Source organism: Equus caballus, chromosome 12, assembly GCF_041296265.1.
Source record: "Equus caballus isolate H_3958 breed thoroughbred chromosome 12, TB-T2T, whole genome shotgun sequence".
In the NCBI taxonomy this organism is placed as follows: Eukaryota; Metazoa; Chordata; class Mammalia; order Perissodactyla; family Equidae; genus Equus; species Equus caballus.
In genome coordinates this window covers 3,113,123-3,130,349 of record NC_091695.1, presented here as the reverse complement: position 1 = coordinate 3,130,349, position 17,227 = coordinate 3,113,123, and the positions used below count along the sequence as shown (strand labels likewise).

Sequence of the window (17,227 nt, the reverse complement as noted above, 5' to 3'; positions counted from 1 at the left end):
ATGGCCACACTCGCAACAACCTGGCCCCACGTCTCGGGCAGCTTCCACAGGGAATCCACCCCGGGCGGGTTTTCCCTTCAGGTGGGGGCAGGCACATGAAAAAGATCAAAGCCACAGATCAGGTGAGCATCACCCCAGAGGCACAGTTTCCGTCCCTGGGAAGGAATCACCGAGCAAGAAGGTTACTGTGACACAGGCTAGCCAGGGTACGTGAGTGATGAGCAAGCACAGGTTTGCACAGAGCCACACTGGAAGCTAAGGGCTTGGCACATAATCGGGGCTCAGTGACACACAGGTGATAGTGTGATCACTGAGGCTCCCAGCAGCTCGAGAGTCGGCCCCTTACCCAGCGTGAACGTGGGGCCTGAGACACCACGGTCCTCACTGATGCCCAGGAAAGGAGACACCACTTGCTTCACCAGCTCCTCCAGCTGCAGATAACCCTCACTAGGGCCTGTGGGCTCGTGAACACTCTGGAAATGAACATCAAGAGAGACAGAGGTCATTCAAAGTCTCCAGGCCAGCTGGGACTCAGTCAACAAATCCTGACTGCCCGCCTTGTGCGTACAAGGCAGGGACGCCAGTAGGCAGCATCCTCATGGCTGGAGCAAAGGGAACTGAGGCCTGAAGCTGAGTCACTTGTCATGGGTCACGGTGCCCAGAACAGTGCATGGCAGGTACCATGGCAGCCACTCCTGTTGAGTCCCACCAATGCAGGCTGGGCGGGACTGTCCCCATGCCAGCTCCAGGGTTGACGTCTGACTGGTCCCAACCACAGTAATCCCACCCGCACTGGCAGTGACTGCTTCACATTCAACCTGTGCGCACGTTCTATAAGCACTGTACGCATATCAAGCTCAGAGGCCTCCCAACAACCCAAGGAGGAAGGCGCTCTCGCCGTCCCCCTTCTGCAGATGAGGGAATTAAGGCCCAGAGAGGCTAAGTCACTTGCCCAGGAAAACACAGCTGGTAAGTGGCAAAAAGGCAGGACAGGAACCAGGCCGTGTGGCTCCGAACACATCTTACTGCCGCTTGTAACCAGGCTAGAAAAGAAAGGGACAGAATATGGAAAAGCCCAGAACAGTCGAAGAAAGGAAGAGTCACTGTGGAACTAGACATAGAGGTTCAGCACCGAGATGAAGAGTGAGTTCAACAGCGCAGCATGACCCGAGCCGCAGAGCAAGGCCCACAAGGAGCATGGCGGAAACAAATGGCCACACAGTCACCACCAGAAGGAGCCAGGGAGTAACCAGCGTTTCCAGAAAACCAGCAGACGCCCAGGGAATTCAGTCTTCCCCTGGCAAGGACTCGAAGCCACGCTCTGGGATGGAGGGGCTGCAGGCGAGCAGAGAGACAAGGCTCCGTGGGGCTGTGCTCAGCCCAACAGGTTGTCCCACCAAATTCTCAAAGCAGAATTGATTTTAAATCACCATCACTTAAAAAGTAAAAGCTCTCCACTGCACCAGAGTGTTCGGGGATGGGAGGGAAAGACGGTCGGGCAATGGAGCCGGAAGGGCCAATGCCACAGGTTGGAGGTCAGTGGGGGAGATGAAGCTCCCAGGAAACAGGCTGACTCAGCTCAGAGTGACGGGGTTGGGGTGGTAGAGGGAGGGGGTGGGCGGCTAAGGAAACAGAGGAGGCAAGGAGGGGGCTACCGTGCAGCAGACCTGGAGGCAGGGCTGGGAAGGGGTCAGAAAGGAGGAGATGCAGAGAAAAAGTGGGTGGCTTCAGTAAGGGCTCCTGGCACTGGAAGGCAGCGATGGGGAGAAGGCAATGGCTTCTCATGCCCCAGGCGCCAATTCTGCTCAGCCTGAGCTGACCCCGCGGAAAGCCAGCAGCGGAAAGAAAGGGGAAGTGCAAAGGAGGTCCCTCTCGGAGGAAGACATACACATCTGCCCAGCAGGCCGTAGACGGGGGAGGGGAGCCTTATTCACGCTCCCGGGGACCCACCCCAGGCCTCAACAGCAAAGCGGCCCCAAAACCACCTTGATGGGGTTTCAGAGCCGCGGAAACGTTTTTTCCACTTTCTTTCCTCAATATTTCTCATCTAACTTCTCCCCCCAGCCTTTCCTCCTGATAATTCATAAGTGTTAAACAGATAGGGATGACAGAGAAAGGAGAAAAGGCAAGAGGTGGGAAGAAAACGGGTAAGGAATGTGTGATGTGGAACTGGACCGTTTGCTCCCATGGGGCTGCTGAGAACCTGGCTTGCACGTGGCCCTCAGGAAGGAGCTGCCCTTGCCCTCGACCTGGCTGCAGGGCCAGCTGTGTATTTGCAAGTGCAAAATGAAAATGCAGGGTCTTTTGTTCAAAAATTATTAAGAATTCCAAGATGGCAGTGGGAGAGAATTAAACCAAGCCTGGGCCCTGCTGAGCGTGGGGCCCTGGGTGACTGCACAGGTCGCAGCCTCTGCCTGGCCGGTGGGCAGCTCTAGGACGATCTCAGGACCCGTCTGCACCTGCCAGGAGGAACCAGATCCCACAGCGCTCAAACTCCCAGGTTCGGCCTGAGGACAGGAGCACACAGCCCACAGTAGGGAAGGCTGAGTCCTGTGTGTATTCAGGGGGAGGGGTGTGTGCAGGGACATTTGGGAAGAGTTTTGGAAAAGGGAGCCGTGAAGGCCTGAGAAATGGCTCTCTCTTCTTCTCTGTCAGAGTCAGGCAGGGAAGCCACCCCAGACCTCGTGGCACTGTGGGGAGCGGGGCTGCGGGGAGCGGGAGCAATTCTGACTACCGGGCCCAGCTTTCCTGCAGCGGGAACGGTCCCAGGGCAGCACAACCTCTAAGTTCCATTCAGAGCCAGAAGCTGCCACCCCTGCTGCTCAGGAAGACGGACCTGGACTGGGGAGAGACCCGTGTTCATCACTGTCACACTCCCAGCCCAGGCTCTCCAGGTCCCAGGGTGAGGAAGAACAGGCCCCCAGGGGAATAATGCCGAACGCCCTGCATTGGAGTGGGACCATCTGGAAGTTCACAGGCATTTCCGAGCACCCGGGAGACTGCGGGAGGGGAGGTGGTGGAGGCTAAGAAAGGCCAAGTGGAAAGTAGAGAGAGCAGGAGCTGAGGAGGGGTACCAACCTGCTCTCTAATGAGCACGTGACCTTGAGCTGGTCAGCCACCGTCTCAGACCCTGCATCTCATCTGTGGAGCGGGAAGACAGGGACTGCTTCCCTGCCTGACCTCCCAGACATTCATCACAACCACGGAGTTTTTCCGACTACGCTTCCCTCTGCTAGGAGAGAGGCCTGCGTGATGGTCACCACCACGGGACTCAGGCCAGAGACCTGGGGTCGGTCCCGCACAGGCTCTCACGAGCTGGTGCCACCGTTCATGAACGAATGTCTACTTAACACGCTCTGTGTGCCTGGGCCTCTGGTGGCTGCGAGGACCCAGGAGGGAGGAGAAAGCACACAGAGCTGCCCTGACCCATGGGGGCTGTGGCCGGAGAGCCAGTGCTCTGAGCAGAGGGACACAGACCCCGCTCAGCAGGGAGAGGTGAAGGCAGTGTGGCCAGGCACTGAGCAGCAGGGGTGTCAGGTCAGGTAAAGGCTGGAGAGGGGGGTTGGGCCCGAGGCCAGGGTACAGACCTGGCTGTCTCCTAAGACCCTTCGGACCACTGAAGAGCCTGACGCTGCCCCGTGGAGAGCAAGCTGGGAGGAAGGCTCCTCCGGGCATCTAGACCTCCCCATAAGCTTCAGGGTGCTGACAGCTCTCACGTGGCTGTTGGGTTGTCCTGCACAGGGCCCAGAATGACGGAAAGTGGTAGATGTTTTCATTACCACAGAAACAGGCCCTCCTGGTCTGTGGCCCACAGGTAAGAGCCCTCACCTCAATTCTCCTCCCAGAAAAACAAAACCACCACCACCAAACAGATCACCTCTCCTCCCCAAAATACTACACTGGAAATGGGAGGGTGGAAACCCAACTTTCCCATCTTCCTGGCCAGATCCCCAAGAGCTCATTTCTAGACTCCTTATTTGGGATCCCAGCTCTGTTCTTTGCTTCTCAGACATGAGCTGCATGCACACTTTTCTCTCCCCTTCCTTCTCTGTCCCTTCCATAAAATACTTGACCTGGCATTCCAGCCAATTAACCCCTTCTCATCCTATTAGGCAACTCTTCCTCCTTTCTGCTTTCAAGAAAGGGGGAGAACGCCCAGAGGAACGGCCCAGCTCAGAGAACTGGAGAGAACGGCATCCGGGGAGGGGGCGATCAGGGCCCCGTGCCTCATGTTCCACCGCTGCTGGGAGGGCGGCCGGGGTCCCCACCCGCCTGGTCCAGGCTGAACTGTCTCCCTGAGGATGGGCTCGGAGCTGATGCTGCAGCAGTGAACTTGGTACAGAGGTGGGGGAGCGCAGCAGCCCTGTTTCTTGGAATTGTGCGCCCTGACCATAGGACTGGGCTTGCTGAGGCCATGTTCATACTACTTGACCCTACTCAAGGTCATAGCTGTCTGGGCAAAGGGGAGTCGTGCAGCCTGATGGTGTAGACCATCGAAGTCTCTCCCCTGAGCCTTACTTCCTCTGCTGAGGGACCTTGGACAAGCATGTAAACTTCTGGGGTTGTAGTTTTCTCATCTGTAAATGGGAATAACAACAGTGCCCGCCTCATAAGGTAGTCATTTAGATTATCTGACTCAGAAGGGAACCCACTCAAAGTCCTCGGCCTGTGCCTGGCACACACAGTAGTGGGCTCAACTTCTACTGTTGACTTAGAATTGGGATCAAGAGACACTAGGCAACCATCCTGGTCGTCTCTGGGTGGAAAAACACGGGCTGTGGGATCTACATTTCGTGAGGTGCAAATCAAAGGACGGCACGCAATTCTGCAGCGAGACAGAGCCAGAGACAGAGACAGAGACAGAGCCAGAGCCAGAACCAGCAAGGCCAAGGGAGCCCGGGCAGGCCAGGAGCAGCAGCGTCAGCGAGAACAAGGCAGATGAGGTGAGCAGGGATCCGTAAGTGGAGAAAGGTGGGCGCTCTGCGGCCTGACATGGGCTCCCTCCTGCTGGAGGCCCTCGGGAAGCCCAGCTGTGCTGGGGACCTTCCAGTGCGCTCCTGGTCTGGATTGAGTCAGGCAGGGTTCTGGTTGTTACTTGCAGCTTGTGGCCCTGACACAACAGGAGAGGAGAGCAGGCGGCGACTTCCTGACGATAGGATCGTGCCCCTCGCACATGCCACAAGGATCCCAGCACCGAGCATAGCACCGGGACCTCAGAGGCACTCAGGGGACACACAGCAAGTGAACAAATGAACCAAGGAACATGGACAACAAGCCAAAGGACACTGAGCCAAGCTAAAGTGCACGGGTCATTCAGTCCCCTGCCTTCATCCCACAGTGACAGTGTCCTCCCTCAGCCTTGGGGTCATGTCTCCACTGGGGCCGCACCTGCAGGATGAGCAACATCTGGACTATGGATGAGGGCAGCTTGGACGGGGCCAGCAGCAGCAGGTCGCCCAGCTTCCCCTTCAGCAGGACCAGGTCGCGGAAGCCCAGCAGGGAGATCTGGCGAATGGTCAGCTCCTGGCCCTGGGGAGGAGAGAAGAGGCCGGGTTGGGAGGTGAGAGCTCGCTGGACCTGTCATCAACCACACAGGGTTCCGGACAACAAATGGGGACAAGATGAGGCGTCTGCAAGGACCAGGGGCGCCATCTAAGAATCCAAGACTTGGCCCCGCCATCCTTTAAGATATGCATGACTCATCTGCCTAAATGACCCAAGGACCATACAAGATGCACACAATGGGGGCCGTGCTGTCGGAGCTGTGAGCGCTCAGGAAGCAGGAAGAGAGAGGAGGGTGGGGAGAAAAGAGAAAAGATCAACCCCGCCCCCCCTCCTTCCAGGCTGCTTCCTCCACTTCATCTGTTAAATATTTATCACCCATCATGTGCCAGGCAGAGGAGGAAACAGGACCTGTTGGACTCGTGTAAACACATGTAACTCAAGAAGAAAAATAACTGGGAACGCAGAAGGACAGGGACTTGCTCAACTGTGGGGGGGGGCAGAGGATGAAAGTTACAACTAATAATCATGAGAGTCTGACTATGTGCTGGGCAGGATTCTAAGTATTCTAGACCTAAATGACACCTTTAATCCCCACGACCATCCTTTGAGATAGGGACTATCATAAAACCCCCTTCCCAGATAAACCCTAGAGGCCAGAGCGACAGTAATTCCCTCAAGGTACAGCCGAATTGCAAACCCACACCATCTCATCTCAGAGCTCCCGAGGCTTCCAGAACTGAAGGAGAAAGAAGGGCCCGTTTCTAAGCCTCTCCTCTGCACACGTATAGATGGTCACACCTAATTGGTTGCTCTTGGGAGAGACAAAGACATCCTTAGGGTACCCTCCCAAACAGGACGCGGCTTCCCATCCCTCACGCCGGCCAAGCTTTAAGGCAGTTTTAGGTTTCCTAGAACTCCTTAGGGTTTTACAGAAACACGGGCAAGAGGGGGTTTGCCATCTCATGCCCCCACCCTCCAGTCCCGACAGACAAACACACCCCCACTCACTCCCCACAGGCCCAGTGTAACCACCCCCTTGGGCTCGCCGTCCCTGCCCGCCTCCCACGGCAGTGCTCCCCTCCATCCTTTTCCAAGGTCCTGCGGTTCCCGGTGCTGGCACCACGTCCCAGCCTTCGGCACTGCCTGCCTGTCTCATGGGGGTCTGTGCCCTCGTGTCATCCCCGGGACTCCTTTCACTTTACAAGGCAGAAAAGTCAAAGGCCAAGTTCCACACCCACGAACACAGTGGGCACTCAAGCCACACCTGTCCAACGAGGAAGCAGGTCCCACACAGACACCGATGCACAAAGGGAGCTGCGAGCCGATAAAGCTGGACTAAGAGACAGCTCAGGAATGGTGCACCAGTAGAGAGAAGCCCTAACTCAGGGGTGCTCAAAATGGGGTGTCTGGACCAGCAGCAGTATCATTCGAGAAACTGTGGGGAGGTGGACAAGGGCAAATATCAGACCTGACAGCTTTTCAAGAGGAGCAGGACAGTACCCTCCTCAGACCCGCTCACCCGGGCTCTGCCTGCCTCTGAGCCTAACAGGGCCCCTCTTGGCCCTCGGATGACTGTGCTGGGGCCATGCGCGCCCAGATCCCACACTCGCCATTCTAAACCCACCTGGGTCACCACACCTTGGAATTCCCTGCTCAAATGGTCCTAAGAGGGACCCAGGTCTGCACGCCCCCTCCAATAGGATTGCCTAATAAAACACAAGCTATCTGGTCAAAAACTATTTGGGTAGTTTTTTTAGTATAAGTATGTCCCAAATATTGCATTATTCATTATTGATCTGAAATTCAAATTTACCTCAGCATCCTGTATTTTTATTTGCTAACTCTGGCAACCCTACCTCTCAAGTCTGTCGTCTTCAGACCACTGCTGGCCAAGGCGAGGTCTGTGGGCAGGGGCATGACTGTCCACAAAGGGCTGTAAATCCCCTCGCAGGGGTGCAAGATGGAGCTGAGATGGGCTGAAAAGCACAGTGGTCTGCAGGCCAGAGGCTCCTGTTGGAATGGCTGGGGGCTGGCCTGACCCGGGAAACGCACTCCGCAGGCATAACCTCCCAACTTTTAAATATTTGACATATACTTAAAAGAATTCCAAATTCCCTTAAAACACCATTCAGAGCACACAAGGACATGAGCCCTCACCTCCAGGACTAGGTAATTCCTGCCACTGCCAAGGGCCTGTCATTGCTGCGTCCCACACCTGCGCTTCAGTAAAGCCCGATTAGATTGGACGGGAAGCCTTAACCCCCAGGGGAGGACGGATGGAGAGCACAGGGCGGTGTAAGTGTGAGAGAGACATATATTTTGGACAGGAGTATCTCCTGGTCAGCCTGCCTGGGGCGTCCATCCTGTCCTGGCGCTGACCAGGCCTGCTCTGAGCCTCTGCTGGAGGGTGGAGGGGGGGAAGTCAACATGTGTGGTAGGATGGGCTGAGGCCACAAGCCAAAGACGCTAAGAGACGCTGCTCGTCTTGTCCTCGAAACGCCTCACGTGGCAGGAGATGAAGTGGAGCTGTGCTCAGCGTCATGAAATGAGCTGGCCCAGACCCAGTCCCGACTCGGAGTCTGGAGCTCTTTCTGCTGCATCACGTCTTCAGGAATCCCTTATGCAGGGCAAGGAGCATACTCCTTTCCCACAACTTGGGAGGAACAGGAAACTCGCTTAAAAATTGTGCTTCAAAGAATGGGAGGGGAAGAGAAAAGAAGGAAAGAAAGGAAACATAAAACTGCCCTTCCCCCATCCTCTCTCTTTCTGAAAAGCAAGAGGAAGCACACGACTCCGAGAGCGCGCAGACCCACGCAGCACCCAGAGGGAGACGAGGGCCCGCCAACTGCCCTCCGCTCAGGCTGGATGCTGCGTACAGACCCAGGGAGCCTGCTCCGGTCCCCCGAGGCCCTCAGCCCCCTCCGCGCCCAGGCCCCTGCTTCTCCCCCATCCACCAGGAGGCCCCAGGTGCAAAGGCCAAGAAAGGAGCCAGCCGGCCACGGCGGGGAGGAGGGGCTCCCAGCAAGACTGACCTGAACTGGATAAAATATTGCCTGCAAGGTGGGGAGGGTTTCGGTGAAGAAGTGGTCCCAGACTTCAGCCAGAACCTCAATGCGACCGTCACCTACACGAGGGCGAGAAGACAGGGGAGAAAGAGAAGAACTGGTCATTACTCGCAGGAGAGGCCAGAAGACAGTCCCACGTCAAACGGAGCGTGGGGCGCCGAGAAGGCCCACTGCATACATTTGATCTGCGCGCGTTACTACAGTAAACGCAGGACTGGACGGGGAGGCTCGACAGACAGCGAGCAAATATGCCTCCTACCCGCACCCCCTGACCCCCACGATACAGAAGAGGAGCTGAGTTTTGAAAATCACATAATTGCTGTCATCACAAGGATGGTCACATTACCAGGCGCTGCACAGAACCACCTATCTGTGAGACACCTCCTGAGGAGACTCGATAACCCCATTCTACAGGTTCAGAGAGGTCAAGGATCTGGCTCAAATTCACACAGTTAGAAGGCAGAGCTGGGATCCCAGAACCCATGCTCTTGAGCAGCATAATCCGGAAAGATTATGTGTACAGTTCTACATCATTTTGGTTTTTACCTAATAAGACACTGGCTTTTTTAGTCTGGATTTGAGCTGTCAGTTGAGGGAGGTGAAAAAAGGGCCTGGAAATGGTCACCTCCACCCACTGTTTGCAGTAAGTGGGAGGGCAGCTTCTCTGAAGAGGCCCCTGCACACACAGGACCCACCTCCTGACCCCGTGGCTACTCACACCCCCGGGATCAGGGAGGCTGAGCACGGCCAAGCGCCCCCCAGGCTAGACATGCACAGTGACCCAGCACCAGTGAAAGGCTGTGCGAGGAGCTGCCCCTGCAGGAGAGGCGGCCCGGGCAGAGGAGTCTGCTGGTTAACGACCTAGATTGCCCAGCTGATGGGCACCGTCTCTGCTCGCCTGAGGCAGAGACACTGGGTCAGCCGAGATCAGCACTGGCACTGCCAGTTCCACCAAACAGATCTGGAAAGATTGGCTTAGCATCTTCTGTCTCTTAACTCAATGGGCAACAAAAGCGGTGGCTGCCAGGGCAGGACCAGGAGCTGGCCGGGCCGAGGGCGTGCAGAGCTGGAAAGGTTGGGGGCGATACACTGGAGAAGTGCAAACCCACAGCGCCCCCCCCACTCGCCTCGCAAAGCACTTGTCACACTGTTGGGATCCCTCAGTCACCTCTCTGCCTCTTCCACCAGAACGCAGTGAGCACACGGGCCCGTCTGTCCTGCTCACCAACATACTTCCAGTGCTCAGCACGGTGCCGGGCACATCGATAAGTCAATTTCAGAAATCTTCCAAGGAATGAATGGCAAGCATCAAGTGTACAGGTTTTCACAGATGCTAGAGCTGGTGAGTGGAAGGAGATTCCATTTAACCCAAATATGAAACGGGACACAGCAGGACTTAATAGTTAGCTCCAACACTTTCCTTTGCTCTTAGGATAAAGAAAACCTCCATAACATAGTCTAACCTGACCCAGGAGAGGCTGTCTCCTTCTGTGTCTTCATCCTCCTCTGTATTCGCCCCAGCCTTCAGGCCCTGACTATGTGGATTTTATTTCAGCCCCTCATACATATCATGCTCCTTCATGCCACAGGGCCTTTGCATATGCTAGCCTCTCTGCTTAGACTGCTCTTCCCCTCCCCTCTTTGCCTAACCTACACCTGTATATCTTTCTAGCTACAGTTTGAGCATCACTCCCACATGAAAGTCTCCCCCATTGGTCAAATCCCCCTACTACAGATTGTGTTCTCAGTACTGGTCCTGGTTACAGTTTTATACTTGATGGCAGTTTGATTAATATCTGTCTCCATTGTCAGGCTGTGAGCATCATGAGGGCCTGTAATCCTATGATGGTTTTCTTCCCCGCCGTGTCCCCAGCACCTAGCAAAGGACCTGGCATTTAGTAGATAATCAGTACACGTTTGGATGAACCACTCACTCAGCATCGGCTTTTCAAGTGTAGGCCGTGCTAGTTCACATCGGGAGGAGTCGGGGATGTCGAAAGAGCTATCGGAAATGTCAGGGCATCCTGGTACCTAAAACTAGGTGACCCCGACATTCAGACAACGTACCCCAAAGGAGAAAAGGCTATTCCAGCTGCTGTGATGATGGCCTTACCCTGAACCTTCCATTGGAGACACCGGAGGCCCTTCAGACCTGCAGGGAGGGAGGGGGACTCCTGCAGGTCAGTGCTGGGGGCACCTTCCTCCCTTCCCTACCAAGATGGAAAGCTCACAGCCCGTGAGGTGGTCCCGCAGCCCCACAGCAGGGAGGTGCCTCTCCGAGAACCTGCGGCTAATTGCTGGCCGCAAACTTCAGAGAGAAATAGAGGCTTTGGAAAGTGTTCAGAGAACATCAGACAGACAGAGGCAACAAAGCAGGGTAGAAAGAGGTCAAGGAGGGAGGTGACCTCGCCACCAGAAAGAGCCCACAAGTCAAGGACTGAGCGCCCTGTAGAGATGCAGGGCGTTTGGATGCAAGTTCTAGACGACCGTGCTGTAAAAAATGTCCTCCAATGTACCACAGGAGCTGAGATCACCGGAGGCATACAGAACAGGAATGAGAATCTTCTTCCAAGTCAGGGTCACTAGAGTTCTAGAAAGGATTACTGGAAGTAAGATGGCATCTCTGCCCACATCGGAGCAACACCCGGATAAGAGCGGCCGCTGCCCTCTCCACAGCGACAAGGTGGGCGGACACACAAAAGCAAACACGCTCAGTAAAGCACAGGATGCTCAGCGAGGATGGACCGGCTCAGGCTGCCCAGCAAGGGCGGACCGGCTCAGGGTGCTCAGCGAGGATGGACTGGCTCAGGGTGCTCAGCGAGGGCGGACCGGCTCAGGGTGCTCAGCGAGAGCTGACCAGACCAGTTGTTTGCAAACTGTACTTTCTGGCAAGAGAATGCTTTGATCCAGTAGAAACCTTCGTTAGAGTTGCAATGCATAAAATAAAACAGTAGAGATGTTCTGGCTGCAGATGTGAAAGACCCTAAAAGGCCCCACACACCCTTTCACTGTGCAGAAAGGACCCTGACATTCAGGCCCCAGGACAAGCGGGGACCCAGAGAGCCACCTGGGCCCAGGCTCTCCAGTGATGCTCAAGGGATGACCTTTGTTTCTCCATCGAGCTTGTTCCTGAGTTCTCACTCTGAAGTCCCCTGTGTTCAGTGTCACTTCGGGTAACACTCAACTCTCCCTCCGAAGGGCACTCAAGTGTCCCCAAATGACTTACAGGCAGACCATGTGGCTGGAGACCATGCTCCTCTTCCCCTTACTAGTCAGCCACCTTGCACACTTGTGCAAGAGCCTGGCTCCAAGATGCAAAAGGGCCACTAAGTTCTTGTCGACGCCAGTCACTCCCACATCAGGCCTTGGGCCGGGGGGATGGATACGGCTGAAGAGTCTCAGCATAGATGTGTTCAAGGGCCTCAAGCCCACAGGTTCAGCCAGGCTTCAAATCGACAGGGTGAGTTGCCAGCCTCTATTCTTCCAAAGCTTTGTGAGCTCTTACAGTGGGCCCAGCCCTGGGACCCTCTGGTGTCGGTTTCTCCTTCTTCCTCCTACTTTGTCTTTCCAGGAGAACTTCACTGGACACGAGTCTCTTTCCCAGGAAATGGGGAGAAAACAAAGAGGTGGAGATGGAGGTATCTAGCCGAGAATGGAAGAAAAAGAAAGAGCCATTTGCACAGCCCCTGCATGCCGGGTATGGTGCTATGCTGGTCACACACCCTGTGCTCCCTACAATCCCCAGCCTCACTTAGCATTTCAGAATGATACAAACCAATGCTCAGAGAAACGAGAAACTTGCCAGAGCCACCCAGGAAGTAGGTGGCTGGCTAAGATCAGGTTCCACGCTGGAGGGAGCTGGGATCAGCCCTCGGCAGATCCCGGGTCGGCCGATTCTGGCCTTTGGTCCCATCTCCCATCTCCACTCAGAGCCCTCCTCTCCTGCCAGCTGGGCTCTAAAATCTCTTAAGACCAGCAGATTTTCCTTTGCCTATCAAGTCATACTCCAGGAAGGGTGCGCCTGCTCAGCCTCATGTCTCCCAAACAGACAGGCCTCTTGTCATGTGTGACCTCAAGAAACATCACAAAGGCCAATAGGAAACAGCCTGGATCGGACCAGAGGGAACAGCGTGGCAGCACCTACCGTACAATTGATCCCTTCAGAGCACACCACCAGTACACATCCTGTGAAAAAGCCCCTTAGAGAGGTCTCCAGAGAGAACACCCCAATCCCACCTCCTGTCTCAAAACGCAGCTGCACCTGGCACTGCCGTGAGCGGGGCTCAAACCAAAGTGCTGCCCCCAGCTAGAGAAGAAACAATGGGTGAACCACTCCCAGGCGCCCACACCTTTGCCCAGAAGCATTCCGGCTGCCCAGACCTCAAAGTCTGAGTCATAGGGACCCACTCAGCGAGGGCACCTTGTACTTGCCTTCACACAGCTTAATCTTCTCCTCCACAAACAACAGTCCTTTTGCAAGAAGCTGGTTCTGCCAAAAGAGAACAAAGAACACAAGAGTTGGGCTACTTCACGGCGGGACAAACTCTCTTCCACTGCCAGCGGGCGAGGGCACAGAGTTCTCGGCACCTGTGCGCCAGTCACGCCTCCAAGTTTAAGAAGCTTTCCGTCCTCTCGGAAAGCCTAGGCTTCAGGAGAAGACAGGGAGACATCTCAAGGCAAAGAGCGAGACGAAGCTGGCGTAGCCACCATCCCCATACCTCCCACCAGGGCAGAGGCAGCACGAGCTTGGCTGATTCTAGGGGAGGATGACACTTGGAGCCTTCGTCCAAACTCTAAACAGGGAACACTGAGGCAATGGTAAATTATGCTGAAATAATGATTGTTTTAGAAAAAAAAGATAAATTAGGCTTTCGCACGCTGACACGAAAGAGACTGCATACAAACTCTTAAGCAGCAGTATGTGTCTGTCGATGAGCGCGTGCATGGGAAAGTTGTGGAGAGAAAGAGTAAGGTTAAGCCCTTTTGCAGTTGCAGCCAACAATTTCTGGGTGTTCTGTGGACATCAGAGGGTTTGCGCCCTTCATCTCGCTTAATTCCAACCCCCACAATAACCCCATCAGGTCGGTGCCGTTACCCTGACTTTACTCACGGCAGTGAAGAGACTCGCCCCCAGCAGGCAGTGCTGGTCTTCCTGGCCCAGAAGCCACGTTCTGTCCACTCTGCTTTGCTGCCTTCAAGCAACTCTTCCCACCCAGACCACCTCCTCCCCTTGAAAGGACGCAGAGCAGCCTCTGCCAGGCACAGACGCTCCGAGAGCAAGGTGGGCTGGGGCTGCCCTCACGTCGTCACACCATCAGAGTGTCAAAGGCCTGCGCTCTGGGGCGGGGGCCCGAGATGAACGCATCCTACAAACCGAATGCATTTCTTAGTGTTCTCCTTTATAAAACCCTGTGATGGCAACGACGAGAGCATGCACGGCAGAGTGGAAAGAACTGGCTATCAGATGGGGTTCAAGTGCCAGCTCAGCCACATTCTAGCTGTGCGACCCTGAACTTCATTTCCCTGAGTCTTGAGCTTCTCATCTGTAAAATGGCATCCTACCAACAATACCATGACGTTCTCATAAGATTAATCATTGTACACACACGCGCACGCACACATGCACGCACACACAGTATTTTATGTCCCTAGCAATCAGTGGTAGCGGGTAACGATGATAATAGTTGCTTTCTTAGTCCAACTCTCTTCACAAAAGGAGTGGGAGGTAAAGAGAGTCAGTAACAAAGGGGCCCACATCAAAAATATTAAAATATCTATCAAAGGGGCCCACATCAAAATAGATAGATATTAAAATATCTATCAAAGGGGCCCACATCAAAATAGATAGATATTAAAATATCTATCAAAGGGGCCCACATCAAAAATATTAAAATATCTATCAGAAATATCACATTTCTGTGACTAATGCACATAAACCAAATTTCAGAGGTCCTACTAAGAGTCACAAGATATGACCTAATTTTAAAAAGTAATTGGCCACCATTTCATCTCAAGACAGCAGATGGAACCCCAAATCAAAGGGACGGTGACATCTTCCAGGAGGACACTAACTGTTAAAGAAAAAAACCAATTCCTTTACGAAGACTTAAAGAATGGATAGCTAATTAAGGCAAAACCCTAGCTGTGTTCTCTACCTTCCAGCCACGACAGTGAGTCCTAGCAGCTTCTGGGTCAGAAAGCAAGAAAACACCACAGCACCCAATTCAGATTACCGAAATCAAGGCTCTGCGGCAGCCGAGCGGAACGGGAGGGGACTACACAAGTGCCTGCAGATGGCAGTCCCTCTGTGAGACGTCCTGGGCAGACATCCTAGATGGCGCCTGGAGGCTTTGCCCAGGTCCCTGTCACTGGTCCAGACCAGGCTCTCAGAACATCCCCTCGCACTCTGTGCAAGGGCCCCTGAGGCCGTTATTCTGTCACCACCTCTAACGTCAACACTGCTGCCCCAGCCTTCTCCCAAAACAACTTTACGAGCCCTCCTTGATTTTGTTTTCTGAGGTGTCCCTCCAAATGTAACAGAGACCCCCTCTAGGAAGCAGTTTCCATCGTGTTGTTCCATCTCTATACTTATCTACATTTTGGGGAGGGGGGCACTGAGGCACTGGGAGAAATCAGAGCCTAGCGGTAATAAGAGAAAGGAATTCCAGCCCTCTGTCAGAGGTGTTAGGATGTGAGGACCCCTTCTTCTTGGAGCAGCCCTGGCTCTGAGAACAGTGCCTAGAACAAGCAGACACGTAACAAACATCCGCTGAGTAGATACCACCTGCTTTGGTGCTGAAGACCATTTTGTACTTTTAAGAAATCAAGGTAAGAGAGAGAACATTTTTAAGAGGGGCAAAAATGATACGGGGCCCTAAATCTGTTGACACTTTCTTCATTTGATAAAACTCACTTTGTATCTTAAGGGAAAGTTTTAAAAGGCCTACGTCCCCCTTCCTTCTTCTTTCCAGTTCTTCCCCCTTCAAGTAGACATTTGGGGAAAAGAAATTTTTTTCAAGGAAAAGAAGATATTTGTGTATTATGGAGAAATGAAAGAGAAAACATTCTAAAAATTCTCACAATATACCCCATGGAGATTCTGTAGCGTGGACTGAAATTAGAGCAACAAGACTGGGTTCAGACGGGGCCTAAGGACCAGCCAGTCAGCCCCTCCTCTCCCCAGGCCTATGGTCAAAGTCCATTGGTCGCACAGTTTTGACGATATTGGGTGGACCCATTTTCCAGGAAGCTAAAGCACCTTTCAAAAGCATCTTGAAAATTCTTATACCCCTAGGAATTCATAGATTTTGCCCTTATTTTACAGTTGAATAAGCTGAGGCTGGAAGTAAGGCCTCCATCTTTTGTGCGGCATGTGCTGGTGGAGTAAGATCGTTCAGGTCAGTCTAGCCCACAGCAGCCTTCCAGGAGCATGGGTGGCCATCTACCTGAGGCTCAAACCCCTGGGCACAACCTGCATCTTCCAGCTTAGGTGACTGGCTCCATTCCCATCCCTACCCCGCCTGGGTCTCAAAGTGGGTCAGGGACCTCTCCTGGCAATCTGCAGTCACACAGGCCCCCACAGGCCAAAGGGTCCCATGTTCCAAAGGGCCTCGTGCTCTGAAGGGCCCCGCCCTGGGGGTTGAGTGCTCTGCAGTTCCATCTTCAATTCTTCCTATTTGTATCCTTGAATCTGTGTTTAGTACATGAAATCTGAGAGGCAATGGAGCGTGTATGTCCTGGCGGCTTGGAGCCTCAGCTCCCCATGGTCCTGCCTCCTACTGCCTCCCAGGAGGGCTTTTCAGGCCCCTGCCCCCCATGCCCTGGCGCCTGGCCCTGCCGGGTTTCCCCTGCTCCTCCCCCCGTGCATCCTACTCCCTAGGTGGTGCGCGTCGCGTTGGTGGGGGCTGATGCAGGGTGGGTTGGGGCTGGGCATGCACCCTGCAGCATCTTGGGCAGAGGCGTGGTAGCGGCCCTCCCCATCCTGGGCTGGCACAGCTGTGGCTTGAGTGCTGGTGACGCAGTGGGGGACCCTCTCATCTAGGCACTGAGAGCACAAAGGTTACCATCTCTGGGGGTCATCTGTCCCCCATGAGTTGTGACAGCAGGCTCATGGGAAGGGGAGACCGACTCCCCCACCCCAGCCAGGGCCGCATTTCCATTCTGCACTGGGCCCCACAAATTACGAAGCCCGCCCTGTCTGCTGGATGTGCCAACTGGACATCAGTGGGGCTTAAGGCTGCTGAGAGAAAGAAAAATGAAAGAAAGAGAAAAGAAAAAACCAGCCTTGACTGAGGCAGCTGCCTTACACCGTTTGTCTGTCTGAGCGTCTGTCCTCCCGGGCTCATCTCACGGAATCCTCGCCCCTGACAAACGCCTGACTCCAGAAGGTGCTGAGTACATGTTCGCTGTGGGGCAGTGGTGATGGAGCTGCATGGTGACAGAGCTGGAAAGAACCTGACTTTTCTCTTGTCGCACTCCCTGCCCGATGGTACCTACCTGGTCACCTCCCCAGCCCGAAGGCTTCAAGCCAAAAAAAATGGTGACATCAAATAGAGCCACCTAGGAAATGATTCGGGACTTGGAACCGGCCCGCTGTTCCTTCAGACATCCCCTGCCCCATAAATGAACTTAGACGTGGAACACACAGCACTTTAACG

General features: G+C 54.4%; 1 protein-coding gene across 11 annotated transcripts in view; it reads right to left on the bottom strand.

The window, feature by feature from the left end:
• The window catches only part of PRR5L (proline rich 5 like), a 146,403-nt gene that overhangs the window by 10,495 nt on the left and 118,681 nt on the right, over positions 1-17,227 (bottom strand). For 6 of the 11 annotated variants that reach the window (XM_014729424.3, XM_023653889.2, XM_001488316.5 and 3 more), the window contains 4 exons: positions 13,002-13,059; positions 8,538-8,629; positions 5,389-5,529; positions 347-473 (listed from right to left, as the gene is read on the bottom strand). In XM_014729424.3, the coding sequence (XP_014584910.1) occupies positions 347-473; positions 5,389-5,529; positions 8,538-8,629; positions 13,002-13,059 (418 nt within the window). The remainder of the gene's footprint in view (positions 1-346; positions 474-5,388; positions 5,530-8,537; positions 8,630-13,001; positions 13,060-17,227) is intronic. The other 5 variants (XM_070229315.1, XM_070229316.1, XM_070229314.1 and 2 more) reach the window with 2 other exon arrangements.